Source organism: Littorina saxatilis, linkage group LG1 (genome assembly GCF_037325665.1).
Source record: "Littorina saxatilis isolate snail1 linkage group LG1, US_GU_Lsax_2.0, whole genome shotgun sequence".
Taxonomy (NCBI): Eukaryota; Metazoa; Mollusca; class Gastropoda; order Littorinimorpha; family Littorinidae; genus Littorina; species Littorina saxatilis.
Genome location: NC_090245.1, coordinates 30,022,566 through 30,048,160, shown reverse-complemented (window position 1 = coordinate 30,048,160; position 25,595 = coordinate 30,022,566). Strand labels below are relative to the sequence as shown.

At 39.9% G+C, this 25,595-nt stretch overlaps 1 protein-coding gene across 2 annotated transcripts; it reads left to right on the top strand.

The window, feature by feature from the left end:
* The first annotated feature begins 547 nt into the window (after positions 1–547).
* LOC138966713 (casein kinase II subunit alpha) lies at positions 548–25,028 on the top strand. Of its 2 annotated transcripts, XM_070339033.1 has the most exons (13): positions 548–749; positions 902–1,099; positions 3,399–3,510; positions 4,009–4,110; positions 4,433–4,483; positions 5,537–5,596; positions 6,329–6,412; positions 15,027–15,137; positions 15,501–15,602; positions 19,052–19,152; positions 19,468–19,616; positions 20,029–20,118; positions 22,618–25,028. In XM_070339033.1, the coding sequence occupies exons 2-13, from the start codon at positions 1,005–1,007 to the stop codon at positions 22,713–22,715; spliced, it is 1,155 nt and encodes a 384-aa protein (XP_070195134.1). In that variant the 5' UTR covers positions 548–749; positions 902–1,004; the 3' UTR covers positions 22,716–25,028. The 2 variants fall into 2 exon arrangements, with proteins under 2 accessions (XP_070195134.1, XP_070195142.1); XM_070339041.1 differs by lacking the exon at positions 20,029–20,118.
* Positions 25,029–25,595: the final 567 nt, after the last annotated feature.

Here is a 25,595-nt window from a genome sequence, read left to right as displayed (position 1 = left end):
GTGCCCCTACCCACCGCAGCCTTACGAACACAATAACACGAGAGTGATTTGATTCGGGTGCCTGTGGCTAGAATCGATGCCGAGCAACTGATTCCAATGATCTTACGAATTTTGGGATATTGGTTACCGTGGGGAGCCGCACTTGGGCTCACCCAAATGCTTATGTGATATGCTGACCCAGGCTACCACGAATTTTAGATCTACTTTGTTTCTTTGCCCAGATGATGTTCGTGGCTTTTGATTTCTGTCCCTCCCTTGTTTGAACATGCTTCTTTACTTGTCCCCAGGTGAACTGAAACGTCACTGTCGTCTGCTACGAGTGACTGGTCGATGTAGACTCTTCTTTCTGCATGAAAATCTTCCTGAAATCGACAAGTTAGACTTTTATAAGCCACAAGCGACAATATTCTTGGTAGTTTTCAACGAATTTAGACGTTCCTTGCGGCACCTTGCAGATAATTACCCAAACGATTTCTGATTCATGCAAGGTTCATGTGATAAAGGGAGGTAACAACAGGAAGTTGAGTGTTGTATAGCCTCGTTGCGGCCTTCGCGGGTGAGCGACGGTCGCCATCTTGTGCTACTTCTTGCGTTTGCTAGAAATGTAGTGACTGTGTCTGGAACTCTTTCTGTAGTAACTGTATAGTATGAAACCAAATACAGACTCCACGGGCACACATGAAATGCTAAGAGTGATACTGAACTGTACTGAGTGTACCCGTCGACAAAAATCAGGGTTATAATCGCAGGTGCGTATGCTGCTGCAACACGCTCTCGGTTGCTCATTTTCTTGTTGGCGAGAAGGAATGTCATTGTTTTATTCATTTTTTGGATGCTCAGAGCATTTAAACAGAGTTGTAGTGCAGACATATATTTGAATGTGTTTTGTTTGTTTTTGCAGAGCGGAGGATACCGTTGAAAGCGCAATATTTCGTCTTCTGTTCCAAATCGGCACTGTTGGCCGAATAAGCACCAGACCTTTCGGTTGCTTGAGACAAAACGTCATGCCTCTCCCAAGTCGAGCTCGCGTGTATGCAGATGTCAACACACATAAACCAAGAGAGTATTGGGATTATGAATCCCACGTTGTAGAATGGGGGTATGTGACTTGTTTTACTTTTCTTATTTGTAATTTGCCGGTTAGTTGGTGAAAATAGTAGTTTTACTAGCAGAACATGTGGTCTGCCAAGCACTGTCATTGATTGACCCACTGTGTAGATCTTTACTAGAATTCCTATTACTCAGGTAGGGGCTACTGTTACGCCTTTTTCAAGTCGTAATTCGACTCAGAAATTCTATAGTTATGGCATGACATCATTTTACTGTCGTAACCCGCTCACTGCAGGCTTCGGTTACACCTTTTCCACGAGTCGTAGAGTCACTCGGCCAGACTTTGATTACGGTGCGGCGTGATCCTAGCCGGACATTCTCTAGTTACGACATGACGCCATTTTACTGTCGTAGCCTACTGTAACCCGTGACCATTTTGAAGGGTAGGCCACTCACCTGCATGTTATCATTATTTTGTATAACGATTTGTGCAATAATGCATCCTTTGAACACTTCCATGCCAAGTGATAAATATATCTGTATTCTAGCAAAGGAACTGTTCCTGCAAAGGGTATAGTACCTAGTAAACGCCCACCCCTAACTTTTGGGCAAAATTGGTGCATATTCTGGGGGGGGGGGGGGGGGGGGTGGGAGTATAGGACTGATACTCGCATTCGCAGAAATGACCCCAAAGTCATGCATACGGTGTGCACTGCTGAAAGTGAAAAGTTTACATAATTGAGAAATCAGATGGACCGTCCTGCCATCATGCCGAGAATATATGCTGACCATTACTCATTAGTTTGCCTTAACATGGCCTGGTTGCAAACAGCTTTGTCACTGGAATGCAAAGTATTTTCAAATAGTAAATCATGTCTGCCATCAGCCTTTCTAATAGCGCCATTAAGGAAAAGCATTTTGAGTGCATGATGAGTAACCATCCCTGAGATGGCCAGTTAGGACTCTTCTGGTAAACACAACAGACAAATATTTGATGTGTGTGTTTTTAGAACTGTTATTAAAAATTACACTTCAAAGCAAACAACATACAAGGTATTTTACTTTCTGAAGAAAATCTGTCTTTTATTATGTTGTTTGTACATTTGTATAACCATCACCTCTTGAGATCAGGTAAGGCAGGGGATATTAAAGTGTAAATTGAGTCTGTTTCTATACATCTTCTTGTTCAGGTGTAAATTTTGAACCGCGTTATAGTATGGTAATTATACATAACAAGTTCAAGTATTCCTTATTGAATTTTTATATGCACTTGCTGATAAAGTCGTGATCACTGAAATGGTTTTAGCGTTGCTGCACATCTTTATAGCTTTTCAAGTTTTGTGGCTTGCTAACAAAGGAACTCTTTGACAGTGTGTCCTTGTAATCGATATATTATGGTAGGATTTGTTCCCCTTAGCAGATTCTTGCACAAGGTCGGAACACTCCTTGCGTTTTAACTCTTCAGATTTTATGCTAACTGGAAATTAGAAACCGTTACACCTTTTTGCACTGAGCTGTTCTACTGTCAGACTCGCAAAGAATGTTCTTACTGAAGTGTCATTATTCTTTGTAATTTCTTAACCGTAGCTTATGTTTATGAATATATCTCAGTTATTCTTGCAGCTTTTGTCTCAAGACATGGTGGCTGTAAGTTTACATATAGTTTGTATAGTTGGTGATTAAAGCTGGTTGGTGTGCTGATCCATAACCTTGAACCTCAGAAAATTGTCACCTCAGAGTCAGAGACGTGAAAGCTACTTCTGATTTTGAAACACACTTGTCTGCATTTGGCAGTGAGTTCAGTTTAATATAATAATAACTATGGGTAGTTACTAAGGGAGAACATATTTTTGATACATCCTTCAGAATCGAAAGGGATCTAAGAACATCATTTGTTCTATGTCCTTTTGACCCGAAAGTGATCTAGAAGGAAGTCCAGAAATCCTTACCAAGGTTACACTTGTGAATATGATCAGCATGGATGAAAGTTAACATCAGGACGTCCTCAATTAAGAAAGGATTTCCTGATAGCTTTCTGATTTTCAAACTGCACAGGGTGTGCAAATCACACATGAAACCCTGAAAACAGCTGAGGACAATCAAGCATTGTGCAGGTTTTCCTGATTTTGATCATTTCCACTTTCAGTCCTGAATCAGAATATCCTCACTTGGTGTCAATGTCAATGTAAACGAATGACGCAGTAACAGAGTAACAGAGTGATATTAAAAAAAATGACAGTTGCTTTTGATGTTGACTTGGACAATCTTTTTTTTTCTGATCTGGTGCAGAACTGTTCTGAAACTTGCCATGCATTTAGTAAGTTATAATAATTGTTTTCTTGTTTCAGGAACCAAGACGACTATCAAATAGTGCGGAAGTTGGGAAGAGGAAAGTACAGTGAGGTGTTCGAAGCCATCAACATCACAAACAATGAAAAATGTGTCATAAAAATTTTGAAAGTAAGTGTTCAAGTCTGTTCATTGTTAGACCAGTTCCAAGTCCTGCAGCTAACTGTGGCTATGGTTTTAATGCTAGTGCCCTTTATTTTCATTTTTGTTTTTGTTTACAGTGTTTTGAAGATCTTTTTGTAGTGATACGCAGAAGAGTTTTACTCAACTCCAAATACAGTAGTGGCATCATGCTGGTTAAACTAAAAAGAGAACAAGAGGCACATCCATCATGAGGTCGTACAGGGTTAGAAATACTTGGTCCTCAAAATCAAACTGCGCATATTTTGTTTGGACAAGAAGAAGAAAATTGTGCCTTAATTAAGTTAAGGTATTTGTTGGTGTTTGGAAGTATGTATTATACTATAGATCTATGTATTACAATATATTAACCTTCTCAATCTCAGGTCTGCTGAAATACTTTAGACAGTTTTTTTTAGAGGGAGCTTAGGTTGTGTACCTTGTCTCAAATGCTTCAGATTGTGATCTTTTTTGTTCTCTTGCTTGCAGCCTGTAAAGAAGAAAAAGATCAAGAGAGAAATCAAGATCTTGGAAAACTTGAGGGGCGGCACAAATGTCATTACTCTTCTGGCGATTGTCAAAGACCCAGTGGTAAGCGGATTAGAACAATATATATATTATGTGTGATTTAAGTTCTGCCATTATCTGTTCGTAATCATGTTTATCTGGAAGCATGATGTCATGAGTTCAAAATATTTTTGATACAGCATGCAATGTGAAGGGGGTTTACAGAAGTGCACTGTGAAAGGAGTTTGTGGGCACAAGGATAAACCCATATGGATATACTTGTTAATAATTTATTAACGGTAACTTACTGGCACAAACTTGTTTTTCATCAGTATTCGTTTAGTTGCTTTCAAGTTTTATGTAATGTGAGTGCTCATTTTTACTCGAAATTCTTTTTGTTTTTCAGTCTCGGACACCAGCGCTCATCTTTGAGCATGTGAATAACACAGATTTCAAGGTGAGTTTTCATCTTTTCCCTGGTATTTTTCACTATATATCTGTGAGCGAGTGCATGAGCATTCGTGCAGATTTAGTGTATATCTGTGAGCGAGTGCATGAGCATTCATGCAGATTTAGTGTATCATCTCTTGCCATGTGCCATTGAAACAATGAAAGAAAACTTGTATGCGTTTTGATTCTATTGTATACCTGCATCCATTGATGTAGAAGTGTTTTCCAGCTAAATGATATCAAATTCAGGTATATCAAGAACCATTTGGGCTTTCATTCATGCCTCAGGCATCTATCCATTTGAAATTACACCAAGTTCCAGTGACCTTCTTGCAAGAAGTCAAAAACTACAATTTAACACACACAAAAACAATTTCATCAATGTCCGAGCAGGAAAGCATGGCCCCTTGATCAGACTCACATCAGGTCCTGCACATGAACTAATTACGTCAAAAGCCTACATGGAAGTCTTATTATTCTCAGCGAGAGAGAAAAACTACCCTTTTTTTTTAAGGGGGAGGGGGGCAAACAACAATTTAAAAAAAAAATTGTATTTTCATCAAAACCGGGAAGGAGAACATGGCCCTCGATCAGGCTCACATCAGGTCGCGCACATGAACTAATAACGTCAAAAGCCTACATGGACATCTATTTTCTGTGAGAGGGAGATCCATTCTATATTAGGTTCTTTATGTCAAGACATTGTGTTTGATTACGAAAGAAAATTCTAAAATATAGAATGTGGGTCCACTGTGGCATACCGCGCACAGCCTTTAGCCCAGAACATGATCACTGTAAATGTTAATTATATTTTGGCGGGATATATAAACGGCATACAGTTTTGCTTTGCTGGCAACATTAAAGGTGTGTGTAGTCATCTGTGATAGGTATGTAAAGCTTTTGACTGTTTATATCGTAATCTGCGACAAAAAGACAAATCGTTGCTTCAGCAATGCTGTGACCTGCACTGCATCTTTAACACATGTAATCAGAGGCTGTGAATGTCAAGGTTTGCTTTCGAGGGCTGTTGTGACCATATAGTCTCTGATTGTTGTTTCAGCAACTGTACCAGACCTTCACAGACTACGATATACGGTTTTACCTCTACGAGCTGATGAAGGTCAGAACCCATGTGCATGTTTTTGTTTGTTTTCTAATTTTCGATTACGGTGGTACCTCTGTCTAAAGGCTTTTGAAATTTAACCGAAATGTTGTTGTTATACTGAGGGGTCGTAATATAGAGTTTTGGTTCGTTACATCCTTGTCGGGGTCAGTCATGCCGCTCGTGATGTAAGCATACTTTTTTTTTCTTAAACGATGGTAACTGGTTGACTTACCCACACATTCAGTTTTTCAATGTCGATAATACTTATACGATACCCAGAGAGGTACCACTGAATTGACTGTTGATCAAAGAGATATTGAGTTTTTGGATGGTGGGTTGCCGGTTTTATTTTTTAGTTTGTACAGAAGGGAAAGAAATTTGTGTTTCCATCTAGTTGGCCCAATTTGATTGCAGGGTGTCTTTTTGAAAACTACAAATACATCAGGGTGATGAATATCATTTCGACATTCTCACTGTCAAGTGGAGAAACATTTTTATTTTTGGCCAAAGGTGGGTTTCCAGAAGAAGTTACCCTTTTCATTTGAGGATGGGTGTGTTTGCAGTTTTCGCAAGAATTGTCTCTGAAAAGGAAACAATCTGATCAATCCAAGTATATATCAGAAACAATCTTAAGTATGTATCAGAAACGGAAAATAAGATCAATGATGTGCATATGTTTAGTGGTCTGAGTACGGAAAACTCATCTGCTGATTACAAAGCTAAACCTTATGTTTTCGGTCTGTGCAGGCCCTGGACTACTGTCACAGCATGGGCATCATGCACCGTGACGTCAAACCTCACAACGTCATGATTGATCATGAAAACAAAAAGGTGAGCGAAGGGGCTGAATTCCACATTCATTTATGATGATGAACTCTTTTTTACATTTAGTCAAGTTTTGACTAAATGTATTAACGTAGAGGGGGGAATCGAGACGAGGGTGTGGTGTGTGTGTCTGTGCGTGTGTGTGTGTAGAACGATTCAGACTAAACTACTGGACCAATCTTTATGAAATTTTACATGAGAGTTCCTGGGTATGATATCCCCAGACGTTTTTTGACTCGCATGCGAAGCAAAAGTGAGTCTATGTACTCACCCGAGTCGTCCGTCCGTCCGTCCGTCCGGAAAACTTTAACGTTGGATATTTCTTGGACACTATTCAGTCTATCAGTACCAAATTTGGCAAGATGGTGTATGATGACAAGGCCCCAAAAAACATACATAGCATCTTGACCTTGCTTCAAGGTCAAGGTCGCAGGGGCCATAAATGTTGTCTAAAAAACAGCTATTTTTCACATTTTTCCCATTTTCTCTGAAGTTTTTGAGATTCAATACCTCACCTATATATGATATATAGGGCAAAGTAAGCCCCATCTTTTGATACCAGTTTGGTTTACCTTGCTTCAAGGTCAAGGTCACAGGAGCTCTTCAAAGTTGGATTGTATACATATTTTGAAGTGACCTTGACCCTGAACTATGGAAGATAACTGTTTCAAACTTAAATATTATGTGGGGCACATGTTATGCTTTCATCATGAGACACATTTGGTCACATATGATCAAGGTCAAGGTCACTTTGACCCTTATGAAATGTGACCAAAATAAGGTAGTGAACCACTAAAAGTGACCATATCTCATGGTAGAAAGAGCCAATAAGCACCATTGTACTTCCTATGTCTTGAATTAACAGCTTTATGTTGCAAGACCTTGGATGACCTTGACCTTGGGTCAAGGTCACATGTATTTTGGTAGGAAAAATGTGTAAAGCATGTGAGTCGTATGGGCTTTGCCCTTCTTGTTTCATTTTTTTGATAAATGTCTTTGATGACGTCATATCCGGCTTTTTGTAAAAGTTGAGGCGGCACTGTCACACCCTCATTTTTCAATAAAATTGATTGAAATTTTGACCAAGCAATCTTCGACGAAGGCCGGACTTTGGTATTGCATTTCAGCTTGGAGGCTTAACTCACTCGCCACGACCAGTTTTCTCCCTTGACTTTCCCTCCAGACGGGCCATTTGCATGGGTTAGGAAAAAATTCATAGTGAAAGAATGAATAAAGATAGACAGATGAATCGCTAATTTCACCTTCATCCACGTCAGATCCTTCAGTTTGAAGCATTTCAACAACTTCCAACGCCGTAAAACGCCTGTCATTGGGTCTACGAGACGAGCGTGACAACTGCGTGGAAGACGCCATTGTCTTACTGTTTACCCTGACGCTGAGCGTCGGTAGTTTCGCAAACCGGGTCACAATACAGACAAAGAAAGGGACAAGTGAATGCAGTTGCTTCCCTTGCACTGTGGAAAGACCACAGAACAAGCTAGCAACATTTAGTTCCGTACAAACTGCGTCACGATCGCCGCGCGAATTTTTCAAATTCAGAAACGCTATAGCGTTCGGTCGTCCGGAACGCTATGGCGGACTCGGAACGCTATAGCGTTTCATCGTCCGGAGAGAGTTAAAAATTAATTAATGACTTTGGTCATTAAAAATCTGAAAATTGTTAAAAAAAATAAAACATTTTATAAAACGATCCAAATTTACGTTCATCTTATTCTTCATCATTTCCTGATTCCAAAAACATATAAATATGTTATATTTGGATTAAAAACAAGCTCTGAAAATTAAAAATATAAAAATTATGATCAAAATTAAATTTTCTAAATCAATTTAAAAACACTTTCATCTTATTCCTTGTCGGTTCCTGATTCCAAAAACATATAGATATATGTTTGGATTAAAAACACTCTCAGAAAGTTAAAACGAAGAGAGGTACAGAAAAGCGTGCTATGCAGCACAGCGCAACTACTACCCCGCTCTTCTTGTCAATTTCACTGCCTTTGCCACGAGCGGTGGACTGACGATGCTACAAGTATACGGTCTTGCTAAAAAAATGCAGTGCGTTCAGTTTCATTCTGTGAGTTCGACAGCTTGACTAAATGTTGTAATTTCGCCTTACGCGACTTGTTTTTCCTTTTTGAGTCACTTGAGAAAAAGTGACTCTATGTAATCGGTCAGTGTTAGTCTGGCCGGCCGGCCGGCCGGCCGTCCGTAGACACCACCTTAACGTTGGACTTTTCTCGGAAACTATCAAAGCGATCGGGCTCATATTTTGTTTAGTCGTGACCTCCAATGACCTCTACACTTTAACGATGGTTTCGTTGACCTTTGACCTTTTTCAAGGTCACAGGTCAGCGTCAAAGGAAAAATTAGACATTTTATATCTTTGACAAAGTTCATCGGATGTGATTGAAACTTTGTAGGATTATTCTTTACATCAAAGTATTTACATCTGTAGCCTTTTACGAACGTTATCAGAAAAACAAGGGAGATAACTAGCCTTTTCTGTTCGGCAACACACAACTTAAGGGCAGACCGGGTAGGCAAAATGAGTTATTTTTGGTCTCATACACCTTTTTGGGGTTGTTGCATTTTTCACACCTTTGAACATCCTGGAATGCATTCAATAATCTGCTTTTGTCATTTTAGACATGTATTCATGTAAATAAAACCATTTTCAAACCGATGTTTTGTTGTTTTTGTCTGTGTTTTATCAAAAAAATCGAAAAAATGGTCAACTTTGGATACTCCGTGCTGGTAAATGTGCGCACATGACATGACCCTTCGCTGTTCAAACTGTGTGGAAATTTCCGTTCTTCAAGATGACGTCATCACCGTTGGGGAATTTCCGTTGACATAGGCACAAAGAGAGAGAATCCGTTCCAACCGAAACCCCGGAATTAATATATGCAAATATATGTAGGTCAAAGGCATTTGGCGCAAGCGCAGTAGACAACTTATCAGTCCCCCGGTGTCAACAAATCCATGACGTTTTCACCGATTCAGCAGCATTTTTCAAAGTTTTGAGCTGCGGAGAACAACCCTAACATTGGAAATGTTCGGCATAGTGGCAAGAAATATCAGAGAAAGATGAACCAGCAGCAGCGAACAGTAGAAGGAAGTAACAACACTCCGAAATGAACCAACATGATCGTATTTGAGCAGACGACATTCTAAGATTCTTGACTCGACGAGGTGGGTTTTGCTTCTTTCTCTTTTCGATCTTGTTTGTTTGACAACGTGATTTATTGCACATCGTTATGTTGTTGTTGTTGTAAGAATGTGTTAGGGTTTGCAGGTAAATGATAAACAGTTTGTGTCTGAAGTATTTTGCGGGTTTCTTGATCCAATTTACTGACCATGCCGCCGCCGCACACCCCCCCCCCCCCCCCCCCCCCCTCCCTCCCTCGATCATCTCTGTGATATCGTCTTCACAACCCCTATTTTATTGTTCTTCGCTGGCCAGTCCTTGAGAGCTTACTATGGTGTAACATGTCATCAGTATTCTTTGTCTGGGGTCAAACTGAGAAGCAGCATCTGAGCGATGTACGACTGACACAGTTTCTGTTTCTGGTCATTGACCGTAGGAAAATAAGTACCCTACTAGAGAGCGTTCTCTAATTCTAAAGGATTGGTTTACACCAGCATGGCTGACCAACCTATCATTGACAGCAATATTGTTGTCAAATCTTTTCCATTAACTAAGGAATAAAAAAAATAGATCCAATTTACTTCACCAAAGAAAAAAAAAAGAGTTAAACTAAAGGACTGGGGATGCAACTCATGAATCAAAAGCATAAAGATCACCTGCAAACAGTGCTAGGTTTAGGAAATCTGAAAATGTATACACACACACAGAACACACACACACAAAACAGACAACAGACAAGAAACAAGCAAATACATAGCAAGTGTGATGAAATAAATTAATTTTAAAAGAAAAATATGAAAAGAAAGAAAGAAAATAATTCAGCTAGTTTCAGTATTAGTTCCTGTGTGTATGTGATTGTGTGGTTACTCAAATCCCATAGTAAACTTGACATGTACATTTTGTGATAGGGGCCAATTAATGAATGTCTTTTGTGTGTGTGTGTGTGTTCGTCAACCGACATATGTGGGTACGAGCCGCTGAGGTGGTTGTAAGAAAACCCGCCTGGTTCAGTGGTTGGGGGCTGATTGGGATTTCTGATTTACCAGCCTCGCCAAAAAGTTGAGGTACACCCCATGTAACATGGTCATTTGCAAAATAAAGTACAAGCACTTGTTGACGTTTATATTGAGTCTTAAAATTTGCAGCTTATAACAAACAAAAACCATGGACAGTTGTATCAAATATTAAATCAGTGTTTGTGTATTTATTAGGTTGGAGCAAGGGGAGAGCCAGTCCTCCTGTGGTGGCAGCGAGGAGAAAGATTGACCTGATGGAAAAGTTTGCTAAACAGGAACTACCCTCTTCCACAGCAGAAACATCAGCTTTGCCATCTTCTGACCAACCATAAGAAGATACAGATACTTTGCCATCTTCTGACCCATCACAAGCAGATATGGATACTGGTACTGTGCAACGTCACTCCGCTGACATGTGTTGGGCTTTTGTCAACATTGATCAGCTCAATCTATTGCTGAAAGGTTTATATCCTGTACTGAATGCTTGTCTGATAGCAGTCTGATTATGAAAGAAGGTGATGCATCAGCCCAAGGATTTGCACAGGCCCTGCATCTGGAGTGCATATGAGTGTCCATTCAAGTCTGCAGTTGTTTACTCTTCTCCCTCCCGCAGTGGGGCACTGCGGTTATGAAATTAAAGGCCCCTCCTGTTTTTGGAACCGCAGGAGCTTTCTAGTTTGCTGTTAGGTAGATTTTTGGTTCCTCTTTCCTGTCATGCTCTCTTTTTCTTCATGAATTCTTTTCTTTTTTCTGCCTTCTTGCTCATTCACCTGTATTTTTTCCAAAAATCTCTTCTCTTGCCGCTTGTCTCGCGATTCATGTATAGTTTAATCTGTTAGTGTTCTGATGTAAGTCCAGCAGTAGATAGGTTAAGCCTATTTTAACATACTGGAAACTGGTAATCTTCCAGTAGGTATTAATTTAGTTTTACTAAAGCCTGATGGGACACAAGTAATGGGTTAGTGCATTTGTAAACAGGAATCGCTTGACAAGTGGCCCCCTTCATCCCCCCCTTCCTCGTCCTGATATGGCTCTGCGTAGTCGGCTGGACATTAAGCAACAAATAAACAAACAAACAAATACTCTTCTCCCGGTGTTTGCAACGCTTCGGGTGGTAAAGTTGCATTTTAAATAATCCGCGTATGACCAAGTTGGTACATGGAAAGGGACATTCAGCTTTACAGAAATTTGCTGCAGTGTTAGGATTGAGCACAGAAATACTGTAATTAAAATGTTGCAACTTTTGAATGGCTTGATAGTTTTGTTCCATTTGTGTATATATAATTATGTAATGTTGTTGATGTTGAAGCATCATTTCTATGCAATGGAATAAGAAATCAGTGCATCCGTTGGGTTTTTATGAGTCTGACAGTTTGGTTCTGATCAATATTTTCATATCAGCACAAACACAGATAATTGACTTTTTTAATGTTTTCATATAATTTTTTTTTAAATAAAAAAAATCTGATAATTTGATTATCAAATCATTTCCCCTTCATAGTTAAAGTGTTATTCTGGTTAAAAAAAAAAACACCCCATTAATTCAAGCTCTACTGTGGTACTAGTTTACCGGGGTACTAGTGAGACTCTTTTACATGCTGTTTTCTCTACATGTAATTTGAGACAAAATGTGGTAATTAAAATGTAACTTTTGAATGGCAAGATGGATTTGTTCCAATTTTGTATATGTTGTTTATGATTTGTGAAGCACCATTTCTGTGCATGGAATAAGAATACAGTGGATTCCTTGTGTTTTTATGAGTCCGACAGTTTCGTTTTGATTCATATCTGCACTAACATAGATGAGTTTTCAAATGATTTTTTAAAAAAAGTCTGGATAATTTGATCGTCAAATCATTTCCCCATCATAGTAAAGTGGTTATTCTTATAAAAACATATCAATTCAGGCTGCACTGTGCTACTAGTTTGAGGTACTGGTTGGAATCTTTCAAATGCTGTTTTCTCTGAATGTAATTTTCAGACAAACATCTGTAATTAAAATGTTGCAACTTTTGAATGGCTTGATGGATTTGTTTCATTTTTGTTTATGTTGTTTATGATTTGTAAAGCGTCAGTTTTGTGTATGGAATAAGAGTTAAGTGCATTGGTTGGGTTTTTATGAGTCTGACAGTTTGGTTCTGATTCATGTTTTCATATCGGTACAAACAAAGATGGCTGTTTTCATATGATGTATATAAAAAAAATCCTAATAATTTGATTGTCAAATCCTTTTCCCTACATAGTAAAGTGGTCATTCTGATAAAAACATATGAATTCAGGGTGCACTGTGCTACTGGTTTTTTTATGTACTGGTTCAAATCTTTAAAATGCTGTTTTCTCTGAATGTAATTTTCAGACAAAACGCTACAATTAAAATGTTGCAACTTTTGAAAGGCTTGATGGATTTGTTCAGTTTTTGTATATGTTGTTTATGAGTTGTACAGCATCAGTTCTGTGTATGGAATAAGAGTTCAGTGCATTGGTTGGGTTTTTATGAGTCTGACAGTTAGGATTTCATGTATTTTTCTTATCAAAACTGAACCGGTAACTGAAAATCCTAAATTAAAATAATATATTGCTTAGAAATGCTTTTCGATACACAGAATTATTAAACACACACATATTGCTGCAAAGAAGAAAAATTGGATCAAAACATGCACTGGTTCACAAACTGCAACATTTTAAAAAAAGCACATTTTATAACGTTTTTCTCACATTTTGGTGAATAAAACCCCCAAAAATTGCTTTTCACTCAAAATTTAAAATGGTTTCCCTTAATTAGGTTATTCTGCTTGCAAAAATCAAACAAGCAGCAAGCTGTTTCCAAAATAAAAAAAAAAAGTGCTTGCCTACCCTGTCCCCCCTTAACGTTGGGCTTTTCTCGGAAACTATAAAAGTGACCGGGCTCAAATTTTATGTGAACGTGACTCATTGTGTTGTGAATAGCAATTTCTTCCTGTCCATCTGATGCCTCATATAATATTCAGAACTGCGAAAGTGACTCGATCGAGCGTTTGCTCTTCTTGTTTACTTCAGATATGACAAAACTCAAAATAGTAGAGCATCCTCTGAAAACGGCGAATGGCTGCCTAAATGGCGAGGTAAAAACGGTCATACACGTAAAAAGCCACTAATGCAAAAAAAAATAGTGTACGTGGGAGTTTCAGCCCACGAACGCTGAAGAAGAAGAAATAGTAGAGCACATTTGTCAATAGATGCAGAATTTGTTCATTTTTCTGAATTTTGTGTTCATATTCAAGTTACGAACACCACGTTTTGTCTGTTCAAAAACTGCACTGGTGGGCAAAAAGTGCAATGAATAGTGTACACAGCATTGGAAAATACCCACATCATCTCTGACCTACCTTCACCTTTCCCATAATAACCTTTGACCTGGGAACATTTTTGCATCCACTTTTGAAAACATGCTCCTTGGCGCTTGGTTTAGCCAATGTTTTGATTCTTCAGCCTGCATTAACTAAAACAATAGTTTACTTATTTACAATGATGTAATGTTGTGGACTCGATATTTGGTTTCCAACAAAACTTGCGATCATTGTGATTGAAAAAATCATCCATTTTACGCATATTGATTAAAATGCTATTCTTCTTCTTCAGCGTTCGACGATTAAAATGCTATAATTTTAACGTCTTTTTTAAAAAAAAAAAATTAAAACTGGTACCAAACCGTGCATGTCAACTGCTATGTTTTCGGCGTAGCATGCTGCATTTTAGACCAATTGCTACACTTTTACGCCAAGCTTAAATTTGCTACACTCAAACAAATAATCACAAGCATGTAACAGTTTGCTCTTTCTTGTGAGCCCTGGTACTCATTTCTGATTCGAATAATGCATCATAAAACACTGAAAAGTGGCCCTGCAGACACTCGCTATTTTGAGTCTCTGGAGTCATTTCTTGAGATCCTGAGGCACACATCATACAGGCAAAATAGCTCTTCTAAAATATACACTCTGTTGTGTGATATTTGAGAGTAAAAACACCATGTAACTTGCGTAACAACTTCAGACACCCGAGATTAACTCTGTGGTCCATATCTTACAGCTGGTTAAGAAAAAGAACTTTTCCTTTCAGAATCATTTGAAGAAATGTCTAAGCTTGTACAGGAGTCTAGTTTTACTTCATTTATATCTTTTAATTTTGGGTACTTGTGTCCTAATTTTTTGTCCCAGTATCGTGCACTACCACATAGGGAAAACAAGTCGTTGGGGAGCCTTTTGGGTGGTTGTGATAGGCAGGTGGCATTCCTCTGTACGCTTTTGTATGTTGTTTTTACATACGGTTTCATGTGATTGTCGATATAAGAGAAAAGAGGAGCAGTAACTATGCAAGTTGGCATGTGCTTGGGGAGGGCTTAATATGGAGCTCGTTCGTGTACTGTTGTCCTAATGCATTGAGTTTGCTTCTGTTTCAGCTACGCCTGATTGATTGGGGCTTAGCAGAGTTTTATCACCCGGGCATGGAGTACAACGTCAGAGTTGCTTCCCGCTACTTCAAAGGGCCAGAACTTCTTCTGGATTACCAGGTAATTTGTTGTGCTCTTTGGTTTTTATTTGGAATAACAAAATGCCTCTTGCCACAAACTGAACTGTATCTAAATCATTATTTTAGGTACTTGTAGGTGTTATGGCACAGTAGGTAAAACTCTGTGCTTGAAATGAAAATGCATTGAAATTTGGAAAAAGTTATTGAAATTAGAGAGGAGCATCTATATTGTGGACTAGTTTGTTGCTCAGTTTTTGTTAAAGAGTCAGCTTCTCAGAAAACATTTTCTCTGTAGTTTTGTATGAGGTGGGAATGACAGCAACTGTGTGTGATGTTGGCTGTCTAATGCTGGACATAATGATGGGATACACAAGGTTTGATGGATGGTTGCCGTGTGTTACAGATGTACGACTACTCGCTGGACATGTGGAGCTTGGGCTGCATGTTCGCCAGCATGATCTTCAGGAAAGAACCCTTCTTCCATGGACATGACAACTACGACCAGGTACACTTCTGCTTTATGAACGCTCTCTGGGTTAGAATTGTTTAGTGGAACCTGTTATTAGGGGTATACTTTACTGTCTGAATGATGGGGCAGGTACAATTAAACTTTGTTATAAAATATGCAGACCTGTTTACTCTTACGGAATGGGCGGAAGTTTTACGGATTTAAGATCGTTTTTCCGCTTGTCCGCGCACTGCTTGAAGTCTTCCGCAATTTGGCGCGATTTTGAGAAAAAAATATTTGTGATGTTTTCGGTAAAAAGTCGCGATAGTTTTCTCAGTATTAAGACGTCTTTCGTCAATTTCCTGTTAGAACCGTGTGTCTTCTTCCGGTACTTTGGTTACACGTGTTGCCAGTTGGTGTCTTTTTGCAAAATGCCTCCAACGAAAAGAAAGGAACAACACCGACACCGACACGAAACTGACGATGAAGAGCGCGACTAATGCGTGTGGGGCAAAGAAGAAGAGAATCTATTATCAGAAGTGGAAAGAAGATTACTCAAAGAAGTGACGGACTTGACGGTTTCCAAGAAATTTGGACCAAGCCATTCTTACTGCACGCTGTGTGACAGTCATTTCTCGATCACTCATGGTGGGAAGAATGATTGTGAACGGCACGTACAGTCCATCAGTTTATCATTTCTGGGCACACAGCAAATTTAATTATGAAAAAAAAGTGTTTTATTGCTTTAGAGCGAGTTTGTGGCTTTAAAAAAAATCTTCCGCATGAAGTGGAAAATCTTCCTCATTTTCCTCATTTTCCTTCAAATCTTCCTCATGGGTCAATGTAAGGGTAAACAGGTCTGAATATGGCCCTTACGAAGTGTACTGTTGTTGTTTTTGTTGCCCTAAACGACAGTTATTCTCGCCAGCGCAGAGAGAAATATACAGGGAAATCGTTGGGTGTCAGAGCAAACTCTTCCCATGGCTTGACCATACCTGGTGATCGGGTCAACGTGATAACGCGGACAGGCTCTGACAGACAGCACTAGCTGATAACGAGGATTAAACCAGCTGGATGGCGTGCCTAGCAAAATGTGATAATAGGAACGGGCCAACATTATGATGTTTGTGCTTGATGTCAGTGCTATTTTTTTATTAATCTGATACCAAATGGACGGGAGAATAGGGACAGTTCGTGTGTGAAATCGTGGGACCTTGTGAGTGCTTCTTGGCGCCAGTTCACTTACGAAGTCCCATGGTTTCACCCACTAGTTGCTCATTTAACGCACCTCAAACAGCCAGATCGATCGTGTAGAACACAAAGGGGGCGGCTCTTGAATCAACGAGGCAGTTGCAGACCCTTCATGCTGGAAATCTTACAAGTAACTCTTAAAACAAAAGTTTACTTTTTTTGGCCCTGAACGACAGTTATTCCCGCTAGCGCAGTCGGTACTGTTCCGTACCATTACTCTGATAACGTCAGTTTGAGTCCCGCAGCAAGCAAAGGTTGGTTTTTTGGGGTTTTTTTTCTGCATTTTTTTTATTCTTCTTTTCTTTTTCTTAATTCTCACTATAAACAGCATTTATCACCATACTGCAGTGACTAAATCATTCACAGACCTGTTTACCAGTACGATTTGGGCGTATTTTGTACGCCAAATAATTATCGCTACGCAAATACGCGACACACGCACAAAATACGCCTAAGAAAAAGTCTAGAATACGTTTTCCGGTGTTGGTGTGCTGATTATGGAATGGTACAACTGATACCGGTTTCGGTCGAAGGGAGATAACCATGACAGCGAGTCTTCAGCTGTGGAAACCTTGTTCAGTTGTTGGCACGTGCGGTCGTCTGGACAACCGTGGCAAAATGAAGCAGAAAAATATGCCAGTTTCGGATGACTGTACCAAGTCTAAACAGCAGAAGCAGCAGATTTTCTTGGAGAAATATAAGAAAGAGCCAGGAATTGTGGAGTCTACTATGGGAAAAAGTCATGCACACTGCAAGTATTGTAAATCAGATTTCTCCGTTGCCCATGCTGGGAAATATGACATCGAACGACACTGCAGTTCCAAAACTCACCTGGACAAGGTTGCTGCAAAGAAATCCGCTGAAAGCTGCCAAGGAATTATGAAGTTCATTCCCGCAAAGCAAATCCTGCCAGAAGAAAAGGCTGTAGTCCGCGCTGAAGCAATGTTTTCTGAGATGATTGTAAAAATGAACTTGCCACTGTCAACCGCAGATGTTATTTTACGAACTTCATCTTTTCATTATCAATCTGTTTGGAAGACACTGGTTATAATGCTATAAACTGACAGGTAAATAAAATTGTTTTATCCCTGTTGTATTGGAAGGAGTTAAATTCTGAAGGTGTTCACAAGATATGCTAATCTTACACAAACACGTTTGCACCCACGCGTACATTTTCCCTAGCCCCATATGGCTTTGCTTGCAAAGTACACCAACTTTATGAAAAATACACTCAACTTTTTGGGAAAGTACTCTTGCCTCGGGTTTAGGATAAACAGGTCTGCATTCATCTTAAAGGCTAAATGTATCGATTGAACACTGGATTTCCTTCTTTGAGCCATGTGACGTCAGAGGCCGACAAAACTTCATATTTAGGTGGCCAGCCGAGTCTGCAAAATAATGCATGTTTGTGTGCGTTCAATCATAAAAACTAAAAGGAATTCTAAACAGAATCGATCGATACATAAATGTTATTTGTATTTTTGACCAAAATATGACATTTTACACAGATCTTGACAGTCATTGTTCACCTCGACCGCTAGCGCGGTCTCGGAGGAACACTGGCTGTCTCGATCTGTGTAAAATGTCATATTTTGGTCAAAAATACAAATAACGTATAGTAACATGCAACAAGGTTTGCCTGATTGCCGCACTAGTGAGTTACTTCCCTCGATTACTTTCCCAGTATTCCCTATTCGATTTTTAATAATATCAGCTCAGAGAAAAGCCCAAAGGGCAAATGTATTACCGTGCGTCATCTGCAGCCAATGGTTGATATTAACCCTTACACTGGTGCAATTCTGTAACACATGTTACATAGCCACTGGTGAATCAACAGAGAGAAAAATAAAGAAAAACGGTCATAGGTTTTCGCATCCATGGGAGGTAATCGGAACCGACCAAACAGACTAAGGCAGTAGCGCGACATACGTCATGACAACCAGGTGACAGTATAGGTAAAGTAACGCGAGATGTCGCGACAACCAGCCTAAGGGTTAACTTGTGTTAGATGATCCACTTTTGCTCTGATTTGACCAGCTTGTTGTCACTGTTTATTGTGAAAGTTAAATATATATTCTTCATATTTTTTTCCATAGATTCCCGATTTGTTCAGAAGAAATGAGGATAGGGTTGTGATTCTAATTTTCCATGCCTGACTTAGCTTAGTTACGTCTTGAAAATTCTTTCCTCTGGAGCACGGCAATGCAATCTATGTGTACATTTCAGCTTAAGGGGTTGATGCTTTTGTTTTTCAGTTGGTGCGGATAGCCAAAGTTCTAGGCACAGATGACTTGTACGGTTACATTGAAAAGTACCAGATAGACTTGGACCCTAGGTTTAACGACATACTTGGCAGGTACGTCTGAATTTTAGATTTTTGTGTCTGGGCATGAGTGAATCTCTGTGTGTGTTGGGGGGGGGGGGGGGGGGTGTATGCAACAAATACAGTGGTTATGTTCTGTTGGTCACTTTTTTCTGTTTGTGTGTGTTGAGTATCTGTTTTGTTTTATATTTAATGTTGTCTTTGTGTACTTCAGTCTTAACTGGTAGTGGTAGTAATTGTGTGTGGAAGGGGAATTTTCTCACCAATGTTAGTGTGAAAGCATTTCAGGGTCATTTATTGCAGTGTGATGAATGAAAAGTTGGAAGAAACATGTTTGACTGATGACAGGCATTCAAGGAAGAGGTGGGAGCGCTTTGTACACAGTGAGAACCAACACCTGGTCAGCCCAGAGGCTCTAGACTTCCTGGACAAACTTCTGCGCTATGACCACAACGAACGACTAACAGCTCGAGAAGCCATGGAACATCCATACTTCTGTGAGTAATTGTTTCATTGACTGTTCAGTTGTTACAGACCTTGGTTTACTTGAAGTTGCTTTTACAATGGTTTCATGTTGATTCATTGTTATCAGCTTGGAGAGTTGGATTCATGTTTGTTACAATTCAGTGAATAGTAGTGAGTCAGATTAGTCAGGAATTTATGCACTTAATGTATTTTCTCTAAAGAGTTCTGAAGATGATGGCACTTTAATGGCAATCTAATTGAGGAAAGATTTAGAAACATTTGAATTTAGAAAGTTTCCTATCATAGTCATGCTTTGGGATGGGGAGGGGGCAAAGGTAAAAGGGCAAAAGTTAGCTTGAAAAAACCTTACTTGTTCATATTTCTTGAGCTAATATTCATTGCCTCTGTCAATCACTGAGGTTGTGGTTTGCTCTTTCTCTGCAGACCCCATAGTGAAGGAGCAAGGACGCATGTCGACAATGTCTGGTCACACATCCCCCACTCCGTCGGCCACCAGCACGGGCCAGATAGGAGGTAGACAGATCTCCCCTGCCCCCGTTCCTCTGGCTTGATGAGCGTGTAGCCTAGATCTTCCTCGTGTACAATAGCCAGTCCAAATGGCCTTCAGCCCAACTGACTGTCACACAGCGGAATAGTGACGCTGCCTGTACAATGGCCAGATGCCAACAGTCTGTCTGGAGGGCAAAGGGATGGGAACAGGGTGGTATTGTTGTATGACCAATTGTGCCCCATCGGAGTTAACCGGTTGCCAAACTATACTTTGTTTGATATGTCCAGTCAAGCAGCAAGAGTGTGAGGTGTTTCTTCTGAAGCAGATTATTTTCTGAATACAGTGGTACCTGCGATGTTTGGACACCCTTTGGGACAGCCAAAAATGTCTCTTAACTACAGGTGGCCTGTCATGACAGGTATATTTTGGTCAAGGCACTATAGGCGTCCCTTATTGGGAGGTATCCTCTCATAAAAAGAGCGTCACATCGCATGTGCCACTGCAGCTTGTCCCGTTCTTCAGAAACGAATTGTTTTCAGTTTGGTTCAGATTTCTCTCAAGTTGAGTGTGTGAATGCTGGAAATAAGTGAATATGAATCAGAAGGAGATGGCTACTACTATGTTTAAGTGTTTCTGTTTTGATTTCTGTTACATCTTACAGTTTATCTGTGACATGTTTGCAATTAAGAAGATAAATATATTATTAAAAATGAAAAGTAGCATGAGATGTTAAGAAAATGAACGACTGTTATACCAATTATAAACTTTTTGTTTTGAATGGGAAAAGGAGGCAGGAAATACCATGTTTGGGAAGCACAAGTATATATGTGAACACAGTCATAACCTGGCAAATGTAAGCTTTGCCTGAGAAATTTGACATTTGCTAAAAAGCCAAGTCTTTACCTTTGGTAGAAAAAGATGTCTGAATGTTTGGTCACTTGCTGCTGTTTGTATTGTATTTTACCAAAGAGGGGAAATACTGAATTTTAGCCGATGATATAGAGGGCCTAGTACATTTCTGTGTTTGTAATTTTTGTAGACATAGGAGAATTTGTAGCAAGGAGATTTTAAAGAGTGTTGCTCGCAGGGATTTAGAAAAGATATGTTAATGTCTTTCATGATTAAAGTTTGGACCATGATTTCACGCCAAATGTTTCTCAGTTTTCAAATTATCATGTGTTTAAAGGAACAGATAAGCTAACTTTCTAATGGTTTGATTCGTTTTCTTTAGTACAAATACATTCATTGCCTTTCATGTGCATTGTTTTGCTTGTTTGTTTCTTTAGCTTTAGACTGGAAAATGTCCCCTTCTTGATTAACACTATTGCCTGTACGTGTGTTGATAAACATTATTTTCTGTACAATTTTCCACCTGCACAGTCTTCATGGATTTTCAAACTTGAATGTTAGAGCCGTATTTCTGTGTTTTTGTCTGGTGTAGTAGTGTTGCATGCCAGTAGTGAAGGGAAAGTCCAAAATGCTTTGGTAGTGACGTAGAGCTAACATAGTTGTACTTGGGAGTGGCATTTATTGTGTTTATTTTAAGGATAAGGTAATATAGGTAAGGGATGTTTCACCTAGCATCAAGATTTATATATAAACCCTGTGTTCTTTCCTGCAACACGGTTTCTTTTTGACGTAATGGCACACTTCCATTTTCTTCCATTGAAGGAGTGAAGTAGATAGCTTTCGTTGTTTTGCTGGTACTGAGTAGAGAAGACTTTTTTCTGTGTTTTTTGTGTGTATACACTGTCATCAAGCAGGACTGCAACTCTTGACCTAAGTGTTTGATCTTCAACCAGGCAGTTTTGCTGAAGTGCTTTACATATTTTTCTTGAATCCTGCTCCCTTAAGTGCCTATTCACCCGAGTTTCTCTTGTACCACACCATCTTGAATGAGTTGAGGCATATTGTGGTTACATTCAGAGGATGGTTTTGTTTTAAATTGTAGCAGGGGTTTGATGCATTGCTTTTCACTTTTTTTTCAGTTAGTGAAGTTTTCCATGTTTTCAGTTGAAGCCCAGCTGCTCCTGTTTCTTCCAATCCATATCTTTTCATTTGCACACATGTTTGTTGAGCATACTTCATAGCCTTTGTATCCTGCCAGATATGCCATGTGTTCTGCTTTCACTCTGCTTCAGTTTTCATGCTTCTCTTGGCTTTTGCTTGCCTGTGTTGTAGAGAGGTGTGGATGTCTGTGTGTGGGTGTGGAGCATGCTTACCGCATAGCACTGACAGGCTGTGTTGTAGAGAGGTGTGGGTGGATGTCAGTGTGTGTGGAGCATGCTTACCGCATAGCACTGACAGGCTGTGTTGTAGAGAGGTGTGGGTGGATGTCAGTGTGTGTGGAGCATGCTTACCGCATAGCACTGACAGGCTGTGTTGTAGAGAGGTGTGGGTGGATGTCAGTGTGTGTGGAGCATGCTTACCGCATAGCACTGACAGGCTGTGTTGTAGAGAGGTGTGGGTGTGGAGCATGCTTACCGCGTAGCACTGACAGCGTGTGGTTGGTGCGTGTGCAGGTGCGGCAGTGAGCAATGCGGTGGGTGTGTCAGGCTCGCCCGTTTTGGCAGCCAGCATGTCTCCCCTGCCCAACAACGCTGCCACGGCTCAGACCTAAAAGCACTGCCCTCCCCCCCTTCGCCCGCCCGCCTGCCCTGCAAGCTTGGCACCGCTGTGACTGTCTCGCCTAGCAACCCTTGTGTCCACCGTGGCCGTCGCACCAGCTTCTTACAGGGACGGAGCGAGCACTTGACGGCCGCGTGCTGCTTGGCTCAGGGGTTGTGGATCTCACAGGGGAAAGGTTCTTGTGTGGTGCACTGGTTAGCGCACTGTCCTTGGGGGTTGGTTTGGTTTTGTCTGTAGCCAAAAGAGAAATAGCAGAAAAAAAGCCAGTCTGGGTCTGTTGTAGAGAAAGAGCGCATGAACTTCATCGGAAAGAGAATTATGAGAGACTGAGAACCAGTGTTATTATAAGAGTCAGGAACTTTGCCCCGTGGCCGTGTGGAATGATGGAAGTGTTCTTGTGGCTATGGGCGATGTGAGATTTCAGGAAACCGGGTGAAAAACCTTACAAGACGTGATGTGGACTTATGCTGTTACTTACTTTGTCATTGAAGTCATGGGAACGTGGCGTGTGAATGGGTGAGAAAATGTCAAATGTGCTGTTTGTTACCTTGACCTTTTTTGTTTTTGTTTGTTTGTATGTCATTCTGATATTTTGTGTTATGATTACGAGTTATGTTTAAAGGGCAATTAAGTACAGATAATTTTTACCATGGCAATTTGGCTACAGTATTTGTGTCAGATATTACAAGATTTGTTTGATTTTTTTTTTTCACGTGGGTTTGATATCTGTACTTGTGCTTGTAAGTGTATGTGACTGATCTTTACAGCTTCACGTTTTTCCTTCTCGTGTAGAAAATGTGACACTCAAAGATTGTTGATGCATTTTTATTCAGTGAATAGTCAAACTCTTGAGGCTGGTTAGTGTATGGTCTGATACACACATGAAGAGGGTTTAGGGGTTACAGTCATGTTTTTGTGCATTACATTAACCCGAGTCACACAAATTGCACAGTCTCAGACCTGAGAAGCAACTACTGTACTGTTTTTGTTGTTGTTGATTGTAACCATTGTGTTTTTGTTAGTGAGTATGTGAGTACTTTAATGATAATGTATTTTGTCGCGGTTTTCATTTGCTATGTGGGAGAGAGCCCTCCAAGTCAGTCGGGCAAACCTTTCTGGAAGCAACATAGGTTTGGTGGTAGGGAGAAAAGTATCAGTGAATGCGTGTTCTCCTTTTCATTGACTGATGAATGAAAAACATCGACAGTTTGGGTGTGGTATCACATGCGTTGCCTCTGTATTACAGTCTGTGTGATAATTCAACATGCAGCTAATAGTGATAACTTTTTTAATTCATTTGAAGGGTGTGGTTGCAAAGGAAAACCTAACACGTTCCTGTGTGTAGATTTTGTTGGTGGTTGTGTCACAAAGTAACTTATCTGTGCTTCTGAGCAGATATCTGCTCATGTAGTAGTCCTTCACGGGCATGGCAACATGAGTGCAGTTTACACTAGCAGCTTGAGTTTTACGTTTCTGATAGTTGCTAAGTGACCAGGTCCAAGACAGTGTGGCTGTTTGGCAGTGTAATTGACTGTTATAGAGTGACACTGTTACAGGAAGAGTGAGATTTGATTAGCAGTTTGACATATCATTTCTTTATGTCAGGGAAACCACCTTTGACAAACCTGGAGTAGGACACAAATGTTTATGTTCTTTATGTTATGTTTGTTTCCAAAAGATTGTGTATTAAAGGAAAGTGTATTTTTGCATTCACACTTTTGGGGAAGTTTTTTTCTTCCAGTTATGACTGTAGACGGGTTATGACTTCTTTTGTAGGAATGAAAGGGAACCTGCCTTGTGATTTTAATTGTGTGACTTGACCTCAACATAAGTAAAGCTCAAGTCTATTGCCTACTGTGTCAATCCCTCTAGCATTATACCCTATTGATGTAAGTCCGATAAGACTTCCAAGGCTTTGATCATCTCAGGCAGGTTCTCAAAATTTTGTAAGCAAAATGTGGACTTTTTGGGTGAAGTTCTATCTCCACATTGTCATGGGAGAGGTGTGTTTGTGTCAGTGCAGCTGGGATGGTTTGAACAAGTTTGTGAACTACTCTCTGTTTCGTGTGTCCTTCTCTCCGTTCTGAAATGACAAAAATCGTACCAGTCATACATCTCAAGAACTGTGTCACTAAATTCGCGAAGTCTTACATCCATGCGTTTTATTAACTGCAATACCGGTTCGTTCAGTTTGTGTTCTCTTGCTCCTCTGTTCCTGTCTCTCTCTCTTGGAAGTCTGTCTTCATGTGATTTTCAGTAAAAGCAAATTTAATTTTGAAAATAAAAGATGATTGATGTATTGACAGATTAATGTATTGACTTACTTTTTGGGTGGTTTGTTTGTTATTTAATTTAGCAGAAGGTTGTGTACGTATTACAGGACATTTGAATTGACCTGGGAGTGTGAATGAGACTTCTGGAGAGCGAGGGAATGACTTCTTGTCTTTAGTGGCTCTTTTGTGTGAAGTGTCAGATCTGTCAGAAAATGGTATGCAATGTGAGTGTGTAAACCAAGCATTCAGTTCAATTCCCTGAAGTGAAAACAAAATTGCAAACCTAAATTTTTTTAATTGTTCTATACAACTCAAAAGAATTCAAGGTCCACTTTGAGTTTGACATTGAAGTTTTGTTAAGTTTTACTTAAACCAGTTGTACAGATGTGACGAATAAAATCCGGCAAAGGAGTGTACCCCCTTTTAAAACAAATCGGGAGACAATCTTGGGCCTGCTCAAGATTGCCAAAAATTCCTCTTGCACAAGGATTGCTCTTTCAACGACTAGTCTAAATTTCGGAAAGTATCCTGTACTGGCTGCCTTTCAAGCACCAGGAACTTGTGTAGATGTGATGAGATAACAGCCAGCAGGGTAATTG